Source organism: Dromaius novaehollandiae, chromosome 20, assembly GCF_036370855.1.
Source record: "Dromaius novaehollandiae isolate bDroNov1 chromosome 20, bDroNov1.hap1, whole genome shotgun sequence".
NCBI lineage: Eukaryota > Metazoa > Chordata > Aves > Casuariiformes > Dromaiidae > Dromaius > Dromaius novaehollandiae.
The window spans coordinates 3,975,402-3,992,268 of record NC_088117.1 but is presented as its reverse complement, the minus strand read 5'-3'; the positions used below and the strand labels follow the sequence as shown (position 1 = coordinate 3,992,268).

The 16,867-nt window shown below is 44.3% G+C and overlaps 1 protein-coding gene across 5 annotated transcripts in view; it reads right to left on the bottom strand.

The window, feature by feature from the left end:
- Nucleotides 1–16,867, bottom strand: part of CACNA1B (calcium voltage-gated channel subunit alpha1 B) — a 320,424-nt gene that overhangs the window by 155,893 nt on the left and 147,664 nt on the right. For all 5 annotated transcript variants that reach the window (XM_064523641.1, XM_064523637.1, XM_064523638.1 and 2 more), the window contains 2 exons: nucleotides 16,002–16,105; nucleotides 2,552–2,667 (listed from right to left, as the gene is read on the bottom strand). In XM_064523641.1, coding sequence (XP_064379711.1) covers nucleotides 2,552–2,667; nucleotides 16,002–16,105 — 220 coding nt within the window. The remainder of the gene's footprint in view (nucleotides 1–2,551; nucleotides 2,668–16,001; nucleotides 16,106–16,867) is intronic.

Genomic DNA, 16,867 nt, shown 5'->3' with positions numbered 1-16,867 from the left:
AGCTTTTGCTTTTTGCTTTTATGCATCCAGCAAGTATCACATCACTGACCGGGGCTGTTGCAAGAGATTTCTACACAGGCTGGACTGTCCATGGCCACCAGCTCTGGCTGTGCCTCTCCCTCCCTCAAGCAGTTTGTTTTGGCCATCGCCCCGCACATGTAACTGGACAAGGTAGACTGGCTTGATCTAGTTTGGAAATTCATGTGATCCACTGTAATCATAGTTGAAATCCTGCCCTCATCAAAAGAAATGGCAAATCCCCTTCAACTGCACAGTCCCAAATTTCAGTGCCTAAGTTCTAAACTCTTGATTTTTCAGTTTTAGCTAACCTTCATGCTGCCTTTTGTATTTAAAGATTTACTAATCTTGCTAAGTTGATTTTTATTAGCATCATTATTTAGCTGTACAAAGAAGCCTTTTGTTACATTCCTACTGTATTTTCAACAATGCCTTTATAGGACATTTTTATTATTCCCTGATTCAGCTATTCTGCATACACTTTCCTGTTCTATATATCCTTCTGGATCCTGTGTCATTAGAGAAAATAGAAAGATGGGCAAATACAATAGCCAGCCATTCCCACAGGAATGCAAAGTTCAGAGAAGACTGTTAGCTGTATGTTTTATAACTTATCCACCTCAGCTTTCAGACAAGTTCAGCTAATGACCTCTGCACAGCTCTTGTCAGCAGAGCAGTCATCAAACCGATTCAAAGCAACCTACATCCCTGCAAGGGAGTTCTCATCTTTGTTTTACTGATGGGGAAACTGAGATTCAGAGACTGAGAAATCACGGGAGCCTTAAAAGCAAGATGGCAGTAGAGCCAATGTACAACCAAGGCTTTCTCTGCTCCAGCCACTGGATAAACCATTAATTAATTTGAATTTGAGGAAGCCCAAAAGCTGTAAACAAATTAGAAGACAAATTATAAATGGAAAGGAAAGAGAATGGTTCTTTTCTTGAATCCTACAGAACCGCAGGATTAAAGGGAGATAAAGTGTGGTTACCTAATTGAGAGCAGTTGCTGTTGAACAGTCACAATGAATAAAAGTCTGTCAATGCAATTGGCACTCAATTGTCACTTTGTATAGTGCTATTGGAAAGAATGGGTTCAAGCCACCATATAAAATGCTGCTACTTCTTCCTATTTTACATTTCAATGCTTCAGCCTTTTTCCTCTCTGGCTACATCCTCAAAACTCATGTCCAGACCACTATCACCTGATGAGGCTACTGCAGTCTTGTCTTCAGTGCTCACAGGGGAATTTGCAGAAGGGCAGAGCCTCACACCCTGGGTGGGCAGAGGGGCAGAGAACTTCAAAGGAAAAAACAGAAAAGCAGCAGGAGGTATGTGAAAATGTTATTCCAAATACTGGCACCCAGGCTGTGCACATTAAATAGACATTGGAAGCTGTAACCCCAGGCAAAGAGCCACCTATTTGCAGAATGGTAACAGGATGTTTCTGCCCATGGAGCGCATGTAATTAGTTGCTGTAAGCACACGATTACTTGTTTGCACAAGTGCATTTTATCACATCAGGCACATCTAGCATCAATATGAATTTCAAAACCAGGAACGATGAAAGGCCTTTTTAGTATCACACCAGCCCACCGTTTAGGAGCAACGTAGAGTCACAGCTCTGCCACTGGTCTTTTGGCTGACTTCAGATATGTCACTATATACCATTGGACCTCAGTTTCCCCATTTGTAAATGGCAAAGGTGAGGCTGAACTCCCTATGTAGGCATCTGAAAATCTATTTCTGAGACCACCCCTTCTTTTTCTCACCACAATTATTTCAAAGGCATGCTACTCAGACGTTCTAGTTTTGCAGAAATGCGAGCAAGGAAACAAACTGGCAACAGTTTTCTTGATGTTAATGAATTGCACTGTGATTATGCCAGTAGAGATCGGCTACTCTATAATCTAGAAAGGTTATCAATAATCTTGGTCGTCAGTTAAAAACGAAAAGATAAACATGCTATTTTTGTTAAATAAGTGCATTTGGGTGTTTGTTAAAGTTGATTAGGGTTTGCAATAAACTGCAATATTCAGTTATAATAATTACAAAGCAATGTTAATATCTGCCAAGGCGAGTTTCATGAAAGTGATCTCTGTAGCTCATAAGAACGACACTCCAGTGTAATTTACCAACAGCACTAAGAGAGGCTTATAAAATAGCTGCGTAAAGTAAATAAAATAGAAATGACTCATATAAAGGAACAGTTTTCCCACCGTGAAAACTGTGGGGAACAGTCTATCACTTTTTGTATTATGCTGTATTAAGACAATTACTTTGATCCCAGCAATAAAGAAAGTTGACCCAGCTCCTTCATTTTTGCTTAACCAGAGACCTTCTGTAATAACTTTAGTGTGACTACTCAGAAAAGAACCCAACAAAAATAACAAGTGCTGGCTGATCCCTATCTACTCTTAGGTTAACTTGATGGCCAGAAACACTGAGGACTCATTCTGGGGTCCACAGCTCTCTATCAACACTAGACTGTCCATGCCACAAAACTCACTGAAACAACATCTGATCTCTCTCCTTACCTGCTTTGAAGATCCACTCCAAATATCCATTCAGCTCTCGTTCAATTTGCTGTTGTCTACGGAGTTTCAGGAAAGCTCGGCGATTTTCTACCCTCTCTCGTTCTTTGGCAAATTCACTATAGAGAGAGAAAAATGAGAAAGCACATGTCACAAAAGGTCAGGGAAAACAGGCAGCTCCTCTTTCATCCTTCAGATTACATTTATGAAGCTCTGAAGTTGATAACGCCAGCAGTGAGAGGAAACCATTACATAGCACACTACGCATTATTGTCCAACAAGCTGTTTCTTTTATTCTACCCCATCTGTTTCTCTGTATCTCTCCTCTTGAAAGAGGATTGCAGACTGCCACATGTACACACACTTCTTTTGTTCTGTGGCCATACAACAGTGAGTATCATGAGATCCTGACGCACAACCAGGTGCTCCCATCCAGTCCTGCAACACAAATTATTTCTAACACTACAGGTTGTCCCCCATTCCTCAAACCACTATCTCACAGCAGAGCTTCCTGTACAAGCACAACAACACTGTGTCACAGAGCCACCTTTTGTGCCACCACCAGCCTTTCAGATTTGAAAGAGATCTGCTCTTTCCTACTAGCCTTTCTTTGAGTTTTTCTGGGCTCAGGCTGACTTTGACAAACAAGTCAAATGAGCTACAGGTGAGGAAAGGTACTTTGGTGTGATGGTGAAACATCCCAGGTGCTGTGGGTTGAGGTTAAAAACAATGATCTTGCCATTTGCTAAAATGACACGGAAGGCAAGAATATGGACACAAATCCTTAGAACAGTACTGTACAGGGGAGTCAGAAAGCAACCAGATCACAGAGACCAGGAAAAAAAAAATCATCCAGCCATCTAATCCCTTTACCAGTGTTTGCAGGAATACTGTCCGTATATATCCTACAACATAGTTTGAAATGACGCTGAGATGATAACGTGGCCCCCAACCCCAGACACCGCACTAAAAGGCTGTTCCCCAGACTGATTCATGTCACCACTAGGAAGCTCTGATACTCCACCTGAAGCAACGTCTAGAGAGGTATGTGCCCATCCACCATTTGCAGAGCTCAGGACCAGCCTCTGCAATCCCGTGCTTTGAGGTCACACTCTGACTGCAGTTAGAGCAATTAACACATTTGGTTAAAAGTGGGACCAGGTTTTTGTCTCTCACATATACCATTGGCTCACCCACCCTCCCATTTGACACATTCACTTTGCTGGGTCCTTCCTTATAAACCTTCGTTTCTCTGCTGCTTCTTTCCATAATCCCACCTAATCACCTGTTACCCACATGCTCCTCCATTAAAGCCGGCAAGGAATAGGAGGAGAAGGGAGGAAGGAGGAAGAACAGGGGAAAGGAGCAGCAAGTCCAGAGGCAACTTTATATTCACAGCCTACCTTTGACCCTTCAAATCTGACACTTTTGCTTAGTTTGACATGGAGAAATCTGACCCATGGAGAAGGGATCGCAGGGTGAAGTTGGCTCAGCATGGAGATGCACACTGATATCAGCCACCGATACGATAGTTGCCATCAGCTGAGCTGCTATCTTGGTTTTGGCACCATGCTGCCAGTCTCCTGACTCTCCTCTGACAGCACAGCCTATGACCCCATCCTGGAAAGAGAGGAAGCAAAAACCTCGCTCTGAACGGACGGCCTCTCCTTGGCATTCAGCACATGTCTGTCTTGTGCTTCAGCAGCCTGCACATGTCCGTTGCAACGCTGATTTTCTCCCCTCTTCCTTTCTAATGTTCTCATTTCTGGTTCAGCACCTGCTAGTCGGGGCCACAGACCTCCTCTCAGTTTTGATTTCTCTCTGGAGAAGGAGGAATGAGATCAGACAGCACTTGGTGACAACATGCATTTAAACTACTAGACGTGGAGGGGACGGGGGGGCCACACTTCCTGCATTATAGGGTTGTTTCATGGCAAATTTCCCAGCCTTGGACTGTGCCAGATGGGAGCAGGAGGCAACACCCAATGGGGAGCTTTATGAAGGACTGCACAGTGCAGAAAGAACAGCAGATGAACCACGGCACTGCCTCCCTTGGCCCTCAAGAGCCTTCAAGGGAGAGTTTTGTTTGCAAAACCTTTCATCCTCTCCCAAATCCTACCTGGCTTAAGGAAAGCGGAAACTAATGAGGACTTAACTCTTTAATATCATCTCTAAGCATCTAATAAAGTGAGGTAGAAACTGTGCTAAGTTACAAACATTTAGTAGCTTCTGAACAGTCGGCACTCTTTTTGCAAGACACCAGTGCAGAATATTGTTAAGGTTAGAGCCACCTGCACCCACCAGAAGCAGCTGCAGAGAGGGACAGCTCTGCTCCAGTGCCAAGCAAAGAGTCATCACAGTCCGCAACAGCTTCAGTCTTGGCCTCTCGTTCTCACCTTTGGCACTGCTGTAGAAGCTGTGAAAGTAACTCCCAGGAGAAGACAGTACCTTAGATCTTTTCTCATGAAGTATCTTCTGACTGCTAGAGAGCTTTAGCAAAATAGCCTAGGTTGAAGACCAGAGAGTTTTAATGTAAGGTCTTCCCGGTGAAGGAATATATCACACTTTCTCCTGCTATCTCCAGAGATTTGGTGAAGCTGGAACTTGTCAAAAGACTACGTTTTTCTTTACGAAATATTCTAACAGAAACATGCTTCTCCCTCTTCCACTACATCCATCACCATTTGGAAACCAAAACATTCCCTATTTGAAGCAACTGGAAAACTCTCAGGATTTCAGTTTGAGGGCTTTTCAACGCGATTTTAGAACATTTTCAAAGAAAAGGGGAAAAAGATCCACCAAAACACCACATTTCATCTAAAAACATTTTGGTTGAAAGTTTTCAGTCAGTTCTAAATGACAGCACCAAAATCCCCAAAGGAGTCAATGGTAGCATGAAACAAGTTTCCTGTTTTATTCACCATAATTGCTATTTATGCCATTGACTTCTAAAAATCTCTCACATCACCAGAAGGGAAACTTGAGCAGGAAATATGTGCCCTCCTCCCCACTTTTACCTCCAGGACTTTCTTCACAGCTGGTCCTCCACACTTTGGCCAATTCTGGAATGAGGAATATTGAAAAACTTTCACCCATTCTTGTCCTTGGCTCTCATCAACCAACATGTGCCCTCAAAGCCCCCAAAGCACTTCTCTTTCAGTACTGCAAGGAGACATATTAGGAAGAAAAAAGCTGTGAAGGTTTGTAGTCTTACACACAGCACAGGAAGCTATAGGGGAAGCTGAGCTCTACCTACAATGCATTTTAGTTACTATATGACAATCATGAATAACTGATCCTACAGAGACAGCAGGCACAAACAGAAATCAAAATAAGGACATTCATCATGAAAAATGTATGCCATACCAGCCAAGCTAAACATGTCACATTTTTCTTATCAAGAATGGTCCGTGCTTAAAGTCACCAAGAAAATGCATGATTGTTGCTTGTCACCTTGGTGGGTGGAAGATTAAAATAAATCATGTTGTAGATATGTACTGGAATAGCCACTTCAGGGAAACTCAGGAGCCTACCAGGCAGGAAAGAGGCAAGGCCAATTCATGAGTAACCACCAGGGTCAATAAAAGATTATTATCCAATGAAATCCTTAGAAGTACTTTATCCATCCTAGTCTTAAATTAAAAATAGTGTCACAGCAACCCAAAAGAAAAATAAATGGTCTTCCTCTCCTGGGTTTCTGATTAACTTTCCTAGATGGGAGCAAAGAACTAAGACAGGAGCATCATGTAACATGCCTCCCGGTCTTCAGTTCCATAGTGCACTCCCAGGCTTAGCTACAACCAGCCTGCTCTGAGACTTCACATCATTCAACCTTTTCAGTTAAGGTTTCCTCCTTAAAAACTGGACAAAAATGCTTCCTGCTCAGAGCTAAGTGGTAGAGAGAGATGGTATAGCATTAGTGTCATTGCTACCACTAACAGTGATGATGATTAGCAATTCATGATAATAACACAGGTAATTAGTTCCTCATTCAGAACAACATAAGCTACACAATCTCATCAAAACCAAGATATTAAAATGAGAGCCTTCATCTATTCAGTCTGAAGCACTGCTCGGAACAAGCAAGAAGAAGCACAAATCTCAGAAGGACTTCTCTAAAGATTCCCAGAAAGGAGCTGAAAAGGACTTTTAGACTTGTGTCTAAAACCAAAAAACAGCCAGTTTTAAAATAGGCTTCGCCTCCAGGCCAAGTGCTTCAAAGGAAAGACTGCAGTGAAGCCTGGACGGCACGCAGCAGTTAGGGATGCAGTCCTGCCTGGAAAAATGCAACCTTCGAGAACCAAGAGAAGCCAGAAGAATTCAAGTGAGTGAGATGATAGAAAAGTAACTAGCAAGGCAAGCAGATGTGTGACTGCCTGGACTAGTCACAGGCCAAAAGGAACTCTCCAGGTAAGGGAACAAATTGGCTGAGACAGGAGGCTAAATCTGTAAGCTTTGTTGCATGAACGTAAAGCAGTGCCCAAGAAGAGGCTTGGTACTTGACAGCCGCCTGCTAAACAGCCTGTGTCACTCAGGAGCAGAGAGAGGCAGGCTGGTGGCAGCGGGTGGGCTATGGCACCTTCCCAGGCTGCCTGGTGAGCAAGTCTCCCACCAACAGAGGAGCATCGCTGCAGAAAGGAAGTGCCAGAAGAGAGGCAATGCTACAAAGTCACACGTGGAGTTGTGCTGCTTGGTGGAAATGACTAAAGAGCAGGAGGAGGGCAAAGATTGTTATGGGGGCTGCTGGGATGAGGAGGGGGTGAGGTGTTAAAAATTCACTTCAGTTTTAGTCTACTCTTTTTACAGCCAGCAAGGAAAGAAGCTCAGAAGAGATTTAGTGCCAATTATCCATCCAATTTTTGCATGTTCCTCACAATTAAGCCTTCAACAAGAGACACTGAACTAGGAATTTCCCTGGGAGGCTGTTGCAGGACCCCATGAGTAAAAACATATGGTTGCAGGACTCCAGAGATTTGTACGTAAGACAGATAGGATGACTGTGATCCTAACCACACTTTTCAGTAAAGTCAGGTCTCTTGTGGCCTTGACAGGCCACAACCACTTGCTGGGGAGCTGTATATCACTTACAAGCCCCTTCAGAATCTCTTAGGTGACTTCCCAGCACGAGGAACAGCTATGCTTCCAAGCCTTCCTGCAGCCCAAGAGCATCCACGTGCAAGCAGGAACACTTAGTTGCATTTTAGCAGTGGAAGTCCATTTCCCACCATTCATTTTGGTTAATTAAACTATGGGACAGAAATAGAGAAAGAGCTTCCACTCATTTTTTCCTTCCACTCTCAGGCCTCTTTGCTTCTGGTGCAAAAAGTTATGATGACCTGCGGTTTGCCACCTTGGCCAAACCCAGCCAAATCCCTGCTGCTTGGGTTAAGCCAACACACAACAGCGTGGTAGAGTAGATCACTGCACAGCCGATGCTTCTGCCATCCTGCAGGTCCTGCAGTACCTATGTGACTGAGCTTGCTGCCTTCTACATGAAGCCTGACCTGGTATAACCCATCGCCTCTCCCAAAGCAGGTATCAGCTGGTCGTTTCTATGCCATACCTGTCAGACTACCCAGACCATGCCCCAGCTGCCAAGGCATCTTTCCTGCAGCAGTACCATCCCTGGCCAAAATCCTTCAAAGCCCCTTGCTGCTTGTTTCACCAGGGATCTGATCTTATTAATATTCTTACACTTCACTCGCTAACCCCATTAGCATCCCAGAATTTATAGAAATGTAGATTCTTCCTCCAGGGAAAGAATTTGTTCTACTGGTTCATATGTATTTTGTTTTCCTGAAGCATGGTAAATCCCTTATAAGGGGAAATCTCTACCAAATGCAACAAAAAAAGCCCAACACCTTTATGACTGTAGCTGTTTATACGACTGAGGACACAAAGCCTTGGCTGTGCTAAACAGCATGAGGAACCCTTTGAAGTCTCTTAGAGACGGAATAATTTAGCGAAGGCCCATGTCAGGCCCCTGACATGGCACTCTCCTGAGAGCCTGAAAGAGGATGTCAGGGAGGCAGCTGCAAGAGAACAGAAATCCTGCCGCGATGACCTACCCGCGGCCCTGCAGGCCAGCCGTGGCCTGGGCCACCTCAAAGCAGCCAGCCTTTGGTGTCACTCGCAGAAGCTGCTCCAGGAGAGGAACAAAGGCAGGCGCAGCAGGGCTGGCTTATTCAGGGCGGTACACAGGGGGCAAGGGGAGGGGGGAGACAAGAGAGTGCGTTATTCCCTCCAGTGCTCTAACCCGGATGCACGCTACAAAGTTAGAAGTAGAGGTGAAGAGTAAAATAAAATTTGGCCTGGGAAGGAAAAATATGAAAAAAATAAATCCAGGGGTAAATATCCAGAGCCAGTATATCATTATAGAGAGATGCAGGAGGCAGCAAGGCCAGGAGAGATCTAGGGATGACAAGACACCAGCAATTACAGAAGAGTCTGCAGAACTCAGAAGCACAAGACAAGCCAGGGCAATGTCCAGCTGCCTGCTCAAGGGGTGTCCTGGGCCAGAGCTGGAGAGCTGCAAACCCAATGCCACCTGGCTCAGGTGTGTCCATAGCTGGCACCTTGCACCCAGAAGGGCTGTAAACAAGATGAGAGATGAGCAAGGATTAAAGAGCACAGTCTTTTTATTATTATTATTTCTTTTACCGTAGCATCAGAGATCTTCTTCATGATAAGTCCTGAAAACACTTCAAAATGAACCAAATTATGGTTATCCTCATTCACACACAAAAACCTGAAGTGCAGAGAAACTTGCAGGCAAACTAAAAAGAATTTGGTGTTTCTGACTACCTGTTCTGTAAACGTGAACAGTGGACTATTGTCAAGTACCACTGATTTTAAATACCTCTGAAAATTGGGACCAACTCAGTACTAAGCATAGGCAAAGTGTACTGATTATAAAGCCCATCTGGCACAGGAAGGTGGTGGCAATTTGAGGGAGGTGGAAGAAATCTCATCCCATCGGTGCAGATAGATCACTCAGGAAAGTGCTGGAATGAGGTGCAACTAAGTGAATCACTTGAAAAAACATCAATAAGAATTTCTTCATGCAGGTAAGACTTGGTACCTCTAAGATGGTGCCTTTCTCTCCCAGAATACTGCCCATAAAGATGGTTTGCTGAGAGCTCTGAGTTTTGAACATCGCTATCAGACAACAAGGAAGCCCAGAGGAGGACAGAGATTTCTTAGTGCTGAAGATGACAGAGCTCTGTGCTCCTCAGCTGCCCCAAGTTGTCCCATCAGCTGCATAAAATCCTTAATATGCCCAGAATAGTCCATTTCCATCTGGCCTTCAGCTACAGCTGGCCAGGATCACAGAGGCCATGATCTGAGGGTGGCCAGACTGGCCACAGATATGGCAACTGTTGGAGGACAGATCCAGCTGGCTGAGCTGCTCAACACACCCTAATAGGCAGCACTTAGGAATAAGGATTGTCTCAATCAATCCTGCACAGCTAGAGGTGCTTCTGCTTCCTCCTCATTGCTCTAAAGAGGGGGAAAAATAGCTGTCCTCAACCAGCTGATAAGGGATGAAAGCATCACTGTGAGACTGATCTCTCAGCATCGAGCCAGGCTTCACAGCCACTTTAATCGCTTGAGCACAGCAGAATAAGGCTTCAAATGCAAGGCAGATATGGAGTATATCATGCATTTCTAGAAAGAGAGGAGAGGAACAGTGCCAAGGTGAAGCTTTCAATGCATCTTCCTTTTCTTTACATTCAACTTGTGCTGGTTTCACTTTGATTCCACCTGCTCTGATTTGAAATGCTGCAAGTGCCACAGTTGGCCCAACCTGAGCTGAAGGAGGCAGTGATGGAAACAAAAAGGACTCCATTTATCTCATAGTATCAATTGCCACTATCAATTCACTGCAAGTTCTGAGTGAACTTCTGGTTCTGTCCATCAGGCCTTCACCCCAGAAAAGCAGCAGCATCCCCAGATGGGTAAAGTTAGGTCTCCTGTGTGTCATTCCTATACTACAGGCTCTAACTTCTCTGCCTTTCTGAGAATCTGCAGTGCAAAGGTAGTCCATCTCTCCTATACTAGCGCAAAAACAGAAAGAGCAAAGGGTCCACATTTTGTAGAACATTTAACTTGGCGAAAGGAAGCTCACATAGAAAGTCTTTGTTCTATAACCACTTTTTTAGGAAGCACATATGCTTTCTCCCAGGTTTCTTGTTTGCAGCAATAGCTTTGTTAAACAGGGCAGTGAGAAAAGAACAGAGGGAGAGAAAATACTTATTTTACCCTGTCTTTCCCCTCTTTTTTTGAGTACAAGCTGGGGAAAGACTAAAAATAAAGAGAACAGAATCTCATATCTTCTCATGATGCAGCTCTTCTGTTGCAAATAATTAGCAGCAGCCAAAGTGAGACCACAGCAGGTAACAGTGAACTTGGAACAAATCTGGAGGGAAAATGAATGACTGTCTCTGTAATGAGGGAGAAGGAGGACAGAAGAATGCTTTGCCATTACGACAAATTAATCATCCTGATTATTCTCCAGCCTCTGCACATCTTGAGGGCTGAAGTTTTATGATCTCAATCTGGCAAAAATCCTCAGGATGTGAAAACATGTCATGAAACTCAGCAGAGCAAATCACTGAGACAGCCAGTTCAATGAGGTCTAAATGGGGCTGTGTTCTTCTTCCCAGTGCGCTGCTCTAAGAGCTCAGAAGTCTTAGTGATCCAAGATATAACAGTCAGAAATGGAAACAGAAATCCCCTAGGGAGACTGCAGCACAAGACAGGAAGAGTGTTTAATGGGACTCTTCAGAGAACATTATCCCAAGTTGTACCCAAAACAAGGTATGTCAGTGGAGACTTAAGGTGCCTTTTAGCATGAACCATGAAAACTGCAGTAGGTCTCCAAGAAAACCATCCTGAAAATTGCCTGAAATCACCCAAAGCCAGTGCTTTGGTGCCAACATGATTCCAGCAGGGATGCTGCGGTTCTGTTTCATGGGCATAACTTCCCTAAACAAAGGAGCCTCTTGTTTGTCTGCAAGATGTGGGCACTGTCCATAGCACTATCCCTTGCCAGGCTCCTGCCGTCATGAAGATGCTAGATCCATTGTAGCACAATGTCCTCCTACAGTTCTTATACCAGGCGCCCTCCCACAGTAAGATGCTGGTCTTGCACATCTCAGGCTGGCCACGCTTTTGCCTCTCTGCACTTTGTTATTGCAGCCAGATGAGTAAACCTCAGGGAAGATCATTGCTCTTTATTGGTTTGTCTGGAAATACCTCAGGGTTCACCATAAATATCTGAGGACACGGCAAGCAGCGTTTTTCACATTCGAGAGATACAGACTCTCAGTACTCAAATGCATCATCCATAGCGCGCACTGCCCTCTCTGGCCAGGCCTCCTGCTGTCTCACCACCACCCTCACTGCTCCCCACTGCCGGGTGAAACAGTGCCAAAAGGCACTTAGCCTTGAAGTAAGTTAAATCACCTTCCTCATAGCATCCCATAATAATATTTATCTTCTTTGCATTGTGTAATCCAAAGCATCAAAACAGTCACAAACGCATCGTACAAAACCATCGAGCTCATTACTAGGCAAAATTAATACCCAGTTCAACATCTCAATAGAGAACTCCATAAACTCATCGGCCCACAGAAGAAAGACCCTAGGTGGGCTGAGAGGGGGCTGAGGGCTGATGGGGGAAGAGCACGATGAGAACAGTAGCACCAAGATCATTGCTAAGGGAGGGACCATGGGAAGCCGGGAGACAGAGCTTTAACAGAGATGGGTGGCAGTCTCCTGGTGGCAACTGCAGGATGGCAGAGGGCTGCAGCCCGCCAGCAGGAAGACGGTACAAAAGGTTAGAAATGACTGTGAGATGGTCGGAAATTTTGCATTTGTAGTTGGTGGGGGGAGGGTTCCTCTCTTCACTGGAAACTGCAGAACCATGTGCAGAGTTGAATAAAGACATCTTACCATACTCAGAGTTTGAGAATAGCATCATGTATGTCTGCTTGTGATGTACAACCTTGCAAAGGGGAAATTGCTACCATTTTTACCAGAGACCCGCCCTAGGCATGGAGAGCAGCAGGTGTGGCTGAGTATCTGCTTCAGCCCACACCTTTGGTAAAGTAAAACTCAACATCCCTGTTTGCACCATCAGAGAAAAAGACGTTCCCAAGAACTCCACACCCCATGGCCTAAGACTGTTGGGGAAATCTCAATATTCATACCAGCACTACATCAAGAGCTGAGCGCAGCCGACAACCTGGCCCGCGGTGCTTGCATCTGAAAAGGGAAGGGAACAGAAGGCAGAGAAAGCCGTTCCATGAGGGTATTTAAACATTAACTGATTACAAGAGTACTGGCAGTGCTTTGATCAGCATGCATGAGGAAGACGCACTGTACAGCAGGCACAGTCTCATTTAATCTGAATTACGGAGCCAACATGCTTTTAATTACATCTTTAGCCACATACTCAGAGGATATTGTATTATCAACTGTGACCCAAGATTTTGGGTTATTTTTATACCAAGATTTTACCAACACTCAAAGATTTACGCATCTCCCTGCCAGTTTCCCATCTCTGCTTTTATTACAATTCCAAAGAAAAACAGGGGAGGGGAAAGACTGCTTGCTCTTTATTTTAAAGCAGGTATCTTCTCTTCTGTAACATTTGCAATGCAAATGCTGCCATATTTTGCTAGCAGATGAGACTCGGGAACCTAACTGGTTCAATCTATCTACACTGTTCAAACAGATAAGCCCTGGAGCTAAGCTTACCTTTATTAGGTATCTGCACGCTGTTGACATGGGTTCAAAAGTAACCAAAAAAGAGTATAATCTAGTGTCAGTAGGAAGCTCAATACCTTTGTTATCATTTCAGACTACTTGCATTGCCATAATCTGTGATAGTGTCCCCTTTACCTATTTCAGAAACCTGTACCTTCCCTATCGCCAGGCAAGGAACACAAATATGGGAGAGGGAAATAGTTCAAAACTAACAGCAATGAAAAATACACAGGTAAAAGCCTTTGCTGTGGCTTTCAGGTGTTGTGGTCGGTGGCATGCTGAAGCTTTACCGTATACATCATGGACATTAGGGGTTAAGTACTGGAAAATAAAACACAGCTTGACAAACAGGGCTTTTATGAAGGAGGACAATATTGAAGATAGTGCACAAGCCTAGGAAACCAGTGATCTAATTTCCGCTTTGCAACTGTTTTCTTCTAGGGGTTATATCTCCTCTTTCCACCCCACTGTTCCTTCCCTGTAAGGCGGGAATGTGAAAGAGGGCAGAGCACCGTATCACCCCCAGGACACAGTGAGGATAACATTAAAGGCTGTGAGTTGCTCGGATCATGAAAATAAGCAGCACAAGAGTGATTGCTGAGTTAACTCTGTTCATGGGGTCTTTGTAGAACCCCTAACCCTAAATCAACTTTGTTTTATAGAAACAGGAAGGTAGGATATATTTGAGGAGCTTCACTGGAGAAGCAGCTAGCTAACACTGTCACTGTAAGGTGGATTGCATTAAGTCCTTGGGTGAAATTCTACTAGATGGTAGTCAGTGTGTGTTTGCCATTGACCTCTTCTCTGTGGTTCTCCTTTTATGATCAAAACTTCCATGCACAGAGACAAGTGCAAAGAATTGTGTTTATAACCTCCAGCAGAAATGCGCTTTTTCAAAGTGCTGTGCTGGGGATTTTGGCTGAGAATGTAACAGCAACAATCTCTGCCTTCAGAGGTTCAGGGCTGGTGTCTTTCCATCACCGGACCATTTCAGACATACCCACATTCCTTCAAATCCACAGTGCCTGCAAACCTATCAGGAGCCTGCTGAACAATGTGGTCAATGTCTGTGCTATGATGTTTATTTTCTTCTCTCCCCAGGAATTATTCCTGCCAAGGACATCAAACCACTAGGCAAAATGGAATTTAAAAGCTTCCCTCTGTGGATAAGATGTAATTATCCTTACCATTAACAAAGGGAAACTTAATGCACAGGGCTGCACTTTTTATAGAATATACACACTTATATTTTATCCGTATCTTGCCCCAAGCAACAAGAGGCTTTCAGGAGAGCCAGACTGAGGTCCCCATCTTTTGGTCATTGAAAACCCTTGAACCCAGCACAAAGGAACAGGAGCCTACAGGCTTCCGAGCTTTGTTTTAATTCACAAGTATCATTCCAGACAGCATAGGCTGACCACACTGGAAAGGGGTGGATGAACTATGCAGTGAGCCACCTGGCTTTGGTTAGATGATATGTTGGATAAGTATGGTCACAAAGCTGTTCGTTGCAAAGCCTCTGCTATGGCAAGTTGTCTGATGAATGGCATTGATTCAACATTATCGATCATGACCATCAAGCATGCACCAAAGGACCAGCAAAGCGTGCCAGATTGCCTGCTCCCCAACCCTCCTCTGTACCAGCACTTCTCCCACTACTCACAGCTGCACTGCTGCCTCCCTGCTCCTCCCCCCACATGTGCTTTGAGGCCTCAACAAAATAATAAAATCAGGCATGAATCTGTTCTTTGGAAAACATTTTTCTTACTCTGATAACTTAAAGACAAAGAGCAAAGGGTGAAACACTAAAGGGCTTTTACCATTCAGCAATACTAACTCTTTTCTCACTTCCCCAGCTGCCAAGAGCCAGAAGTGAATCTGGATCTTTATACATACACCTGGATGGGCTAGGAAGAAATTGGGTGTGAAATGAGATGTCAAAATCTAAGAGCTTGCAAACCATTAAGATGACTCAGGTTGTTAAATCCAAATCAAATTTCTACAGATGCTGGAGACATTCCAGCTAGGCTTCAGACTTGGCAGCTTGGTCTCTACAACGGCCCAAACCCAAAACTCATGCGCAAGGAATACCGAATCCTTGGCTGACCTCAGGGATTTGAGCATCAAGAGACCAGCGTGTCCCCAAAATCCAGACATCATCTTAAACTGCTAGAAGTTCTCACAAAAACAAAAAAACAAAAAAACAAAAAAAACAGATCTTTCAACTGCCTTGTGTTTGAGCTTCGTGTTTTCTTCACACTACCCCATGCTGTGCAGTTAGACCAAATGCATTATGAAGACTTTGATGTCCAGCTCCATCATTCATGTTCTCGCACTGACATCAGCGAGTTCCTGATAGATTTCAAGACATGGCAGGAGTAAGCACAGCCCCAAGTCGCTATAATTACATGGTGTTCACGTAACTATTGGGTCTGGATTCAGAATCATTTCAATTAATGATTTTTCACCAACTTACCCAGTGTCCTGTGGCTCTATAATCTTATAGAAATATCCCATAGCAAGGAAAGGAAAGGATAGGAAATGTGTGAAAGGGGGCATTGTACAGTGTGACGTATCACCCAAATTTCTGTTTTTCACCTACATCCTCCCCACAGTACAAAAATAGCACACCTTCCCTTTTTGTATCCAGGTGGAAACAAACCAGTCATTAGTGCCTTACCCTGATAAGACGCCCAGCACCAAGTTGAGCATGAAGAAAGAGCCAATGATGATGAGAGGGATGAAGTAAAGCCAGTTCCATGTATTTCCTGCAGCATCATTAGTCTGGAAACAAAGAGAAGGAGAGAGAGAAAAGCAAATATTAATCAGCTTCAGAGACAAAATACCATACAGAACACGCAGGGCAGAGGCCACAGGAGATTCCCCTCAGATTTCCACAGGGCTCTTCACCACTGATACACTACTTAGCTGTTACATGTTCGCCAGCTGAAATGCAGGCAAAAGAATTGAGGAAGCAAGCTGAGCATCTCGCTGTCCACATCACAGTCCACCAGCAGCTCCAGCAAAAAGTTTCATCTCTAATTCCACAGATCCAGACTGACCCTGTTGGGGGGCCAAAACATGTTTTTAAACGACCTACCTCTGTGCAGAAGCAGGCCTTCTGCTCCAGTCTCCTCCCTCCCCACCTTAAGTTCGAGTTAGCATGTGCTGAGCATCAGGGTTGTATTTACATCTGAATTGAGACATTATAAGGGGAGGGAACCACAGGCTTCCGTTAATCTGTGCCGCAATTAAAGCAGTATGTGGCACCGTGGCACTGTGCCCAAAATCTGTACACGCACACAGAACAGGAGAAGACAAGAAGTCTGCAAGAAAAGGAGGCATCTTTAGAGCAATTGCAATTTCACATCTGCTTACTCAGCACTTTGGAACTGTGTCATCAAAACCTGTGTCTCAGACTGAGTAAGCAACAGTAGAGATTAAGGGGAGGGACGGCTGTTCTAGCTTATGACAAAGTTTTTGCATTCATCAACCACAAGGGAGCTCTTTAAGGAACTGCTGAAAAGTAAAATGCCACATGGCCAT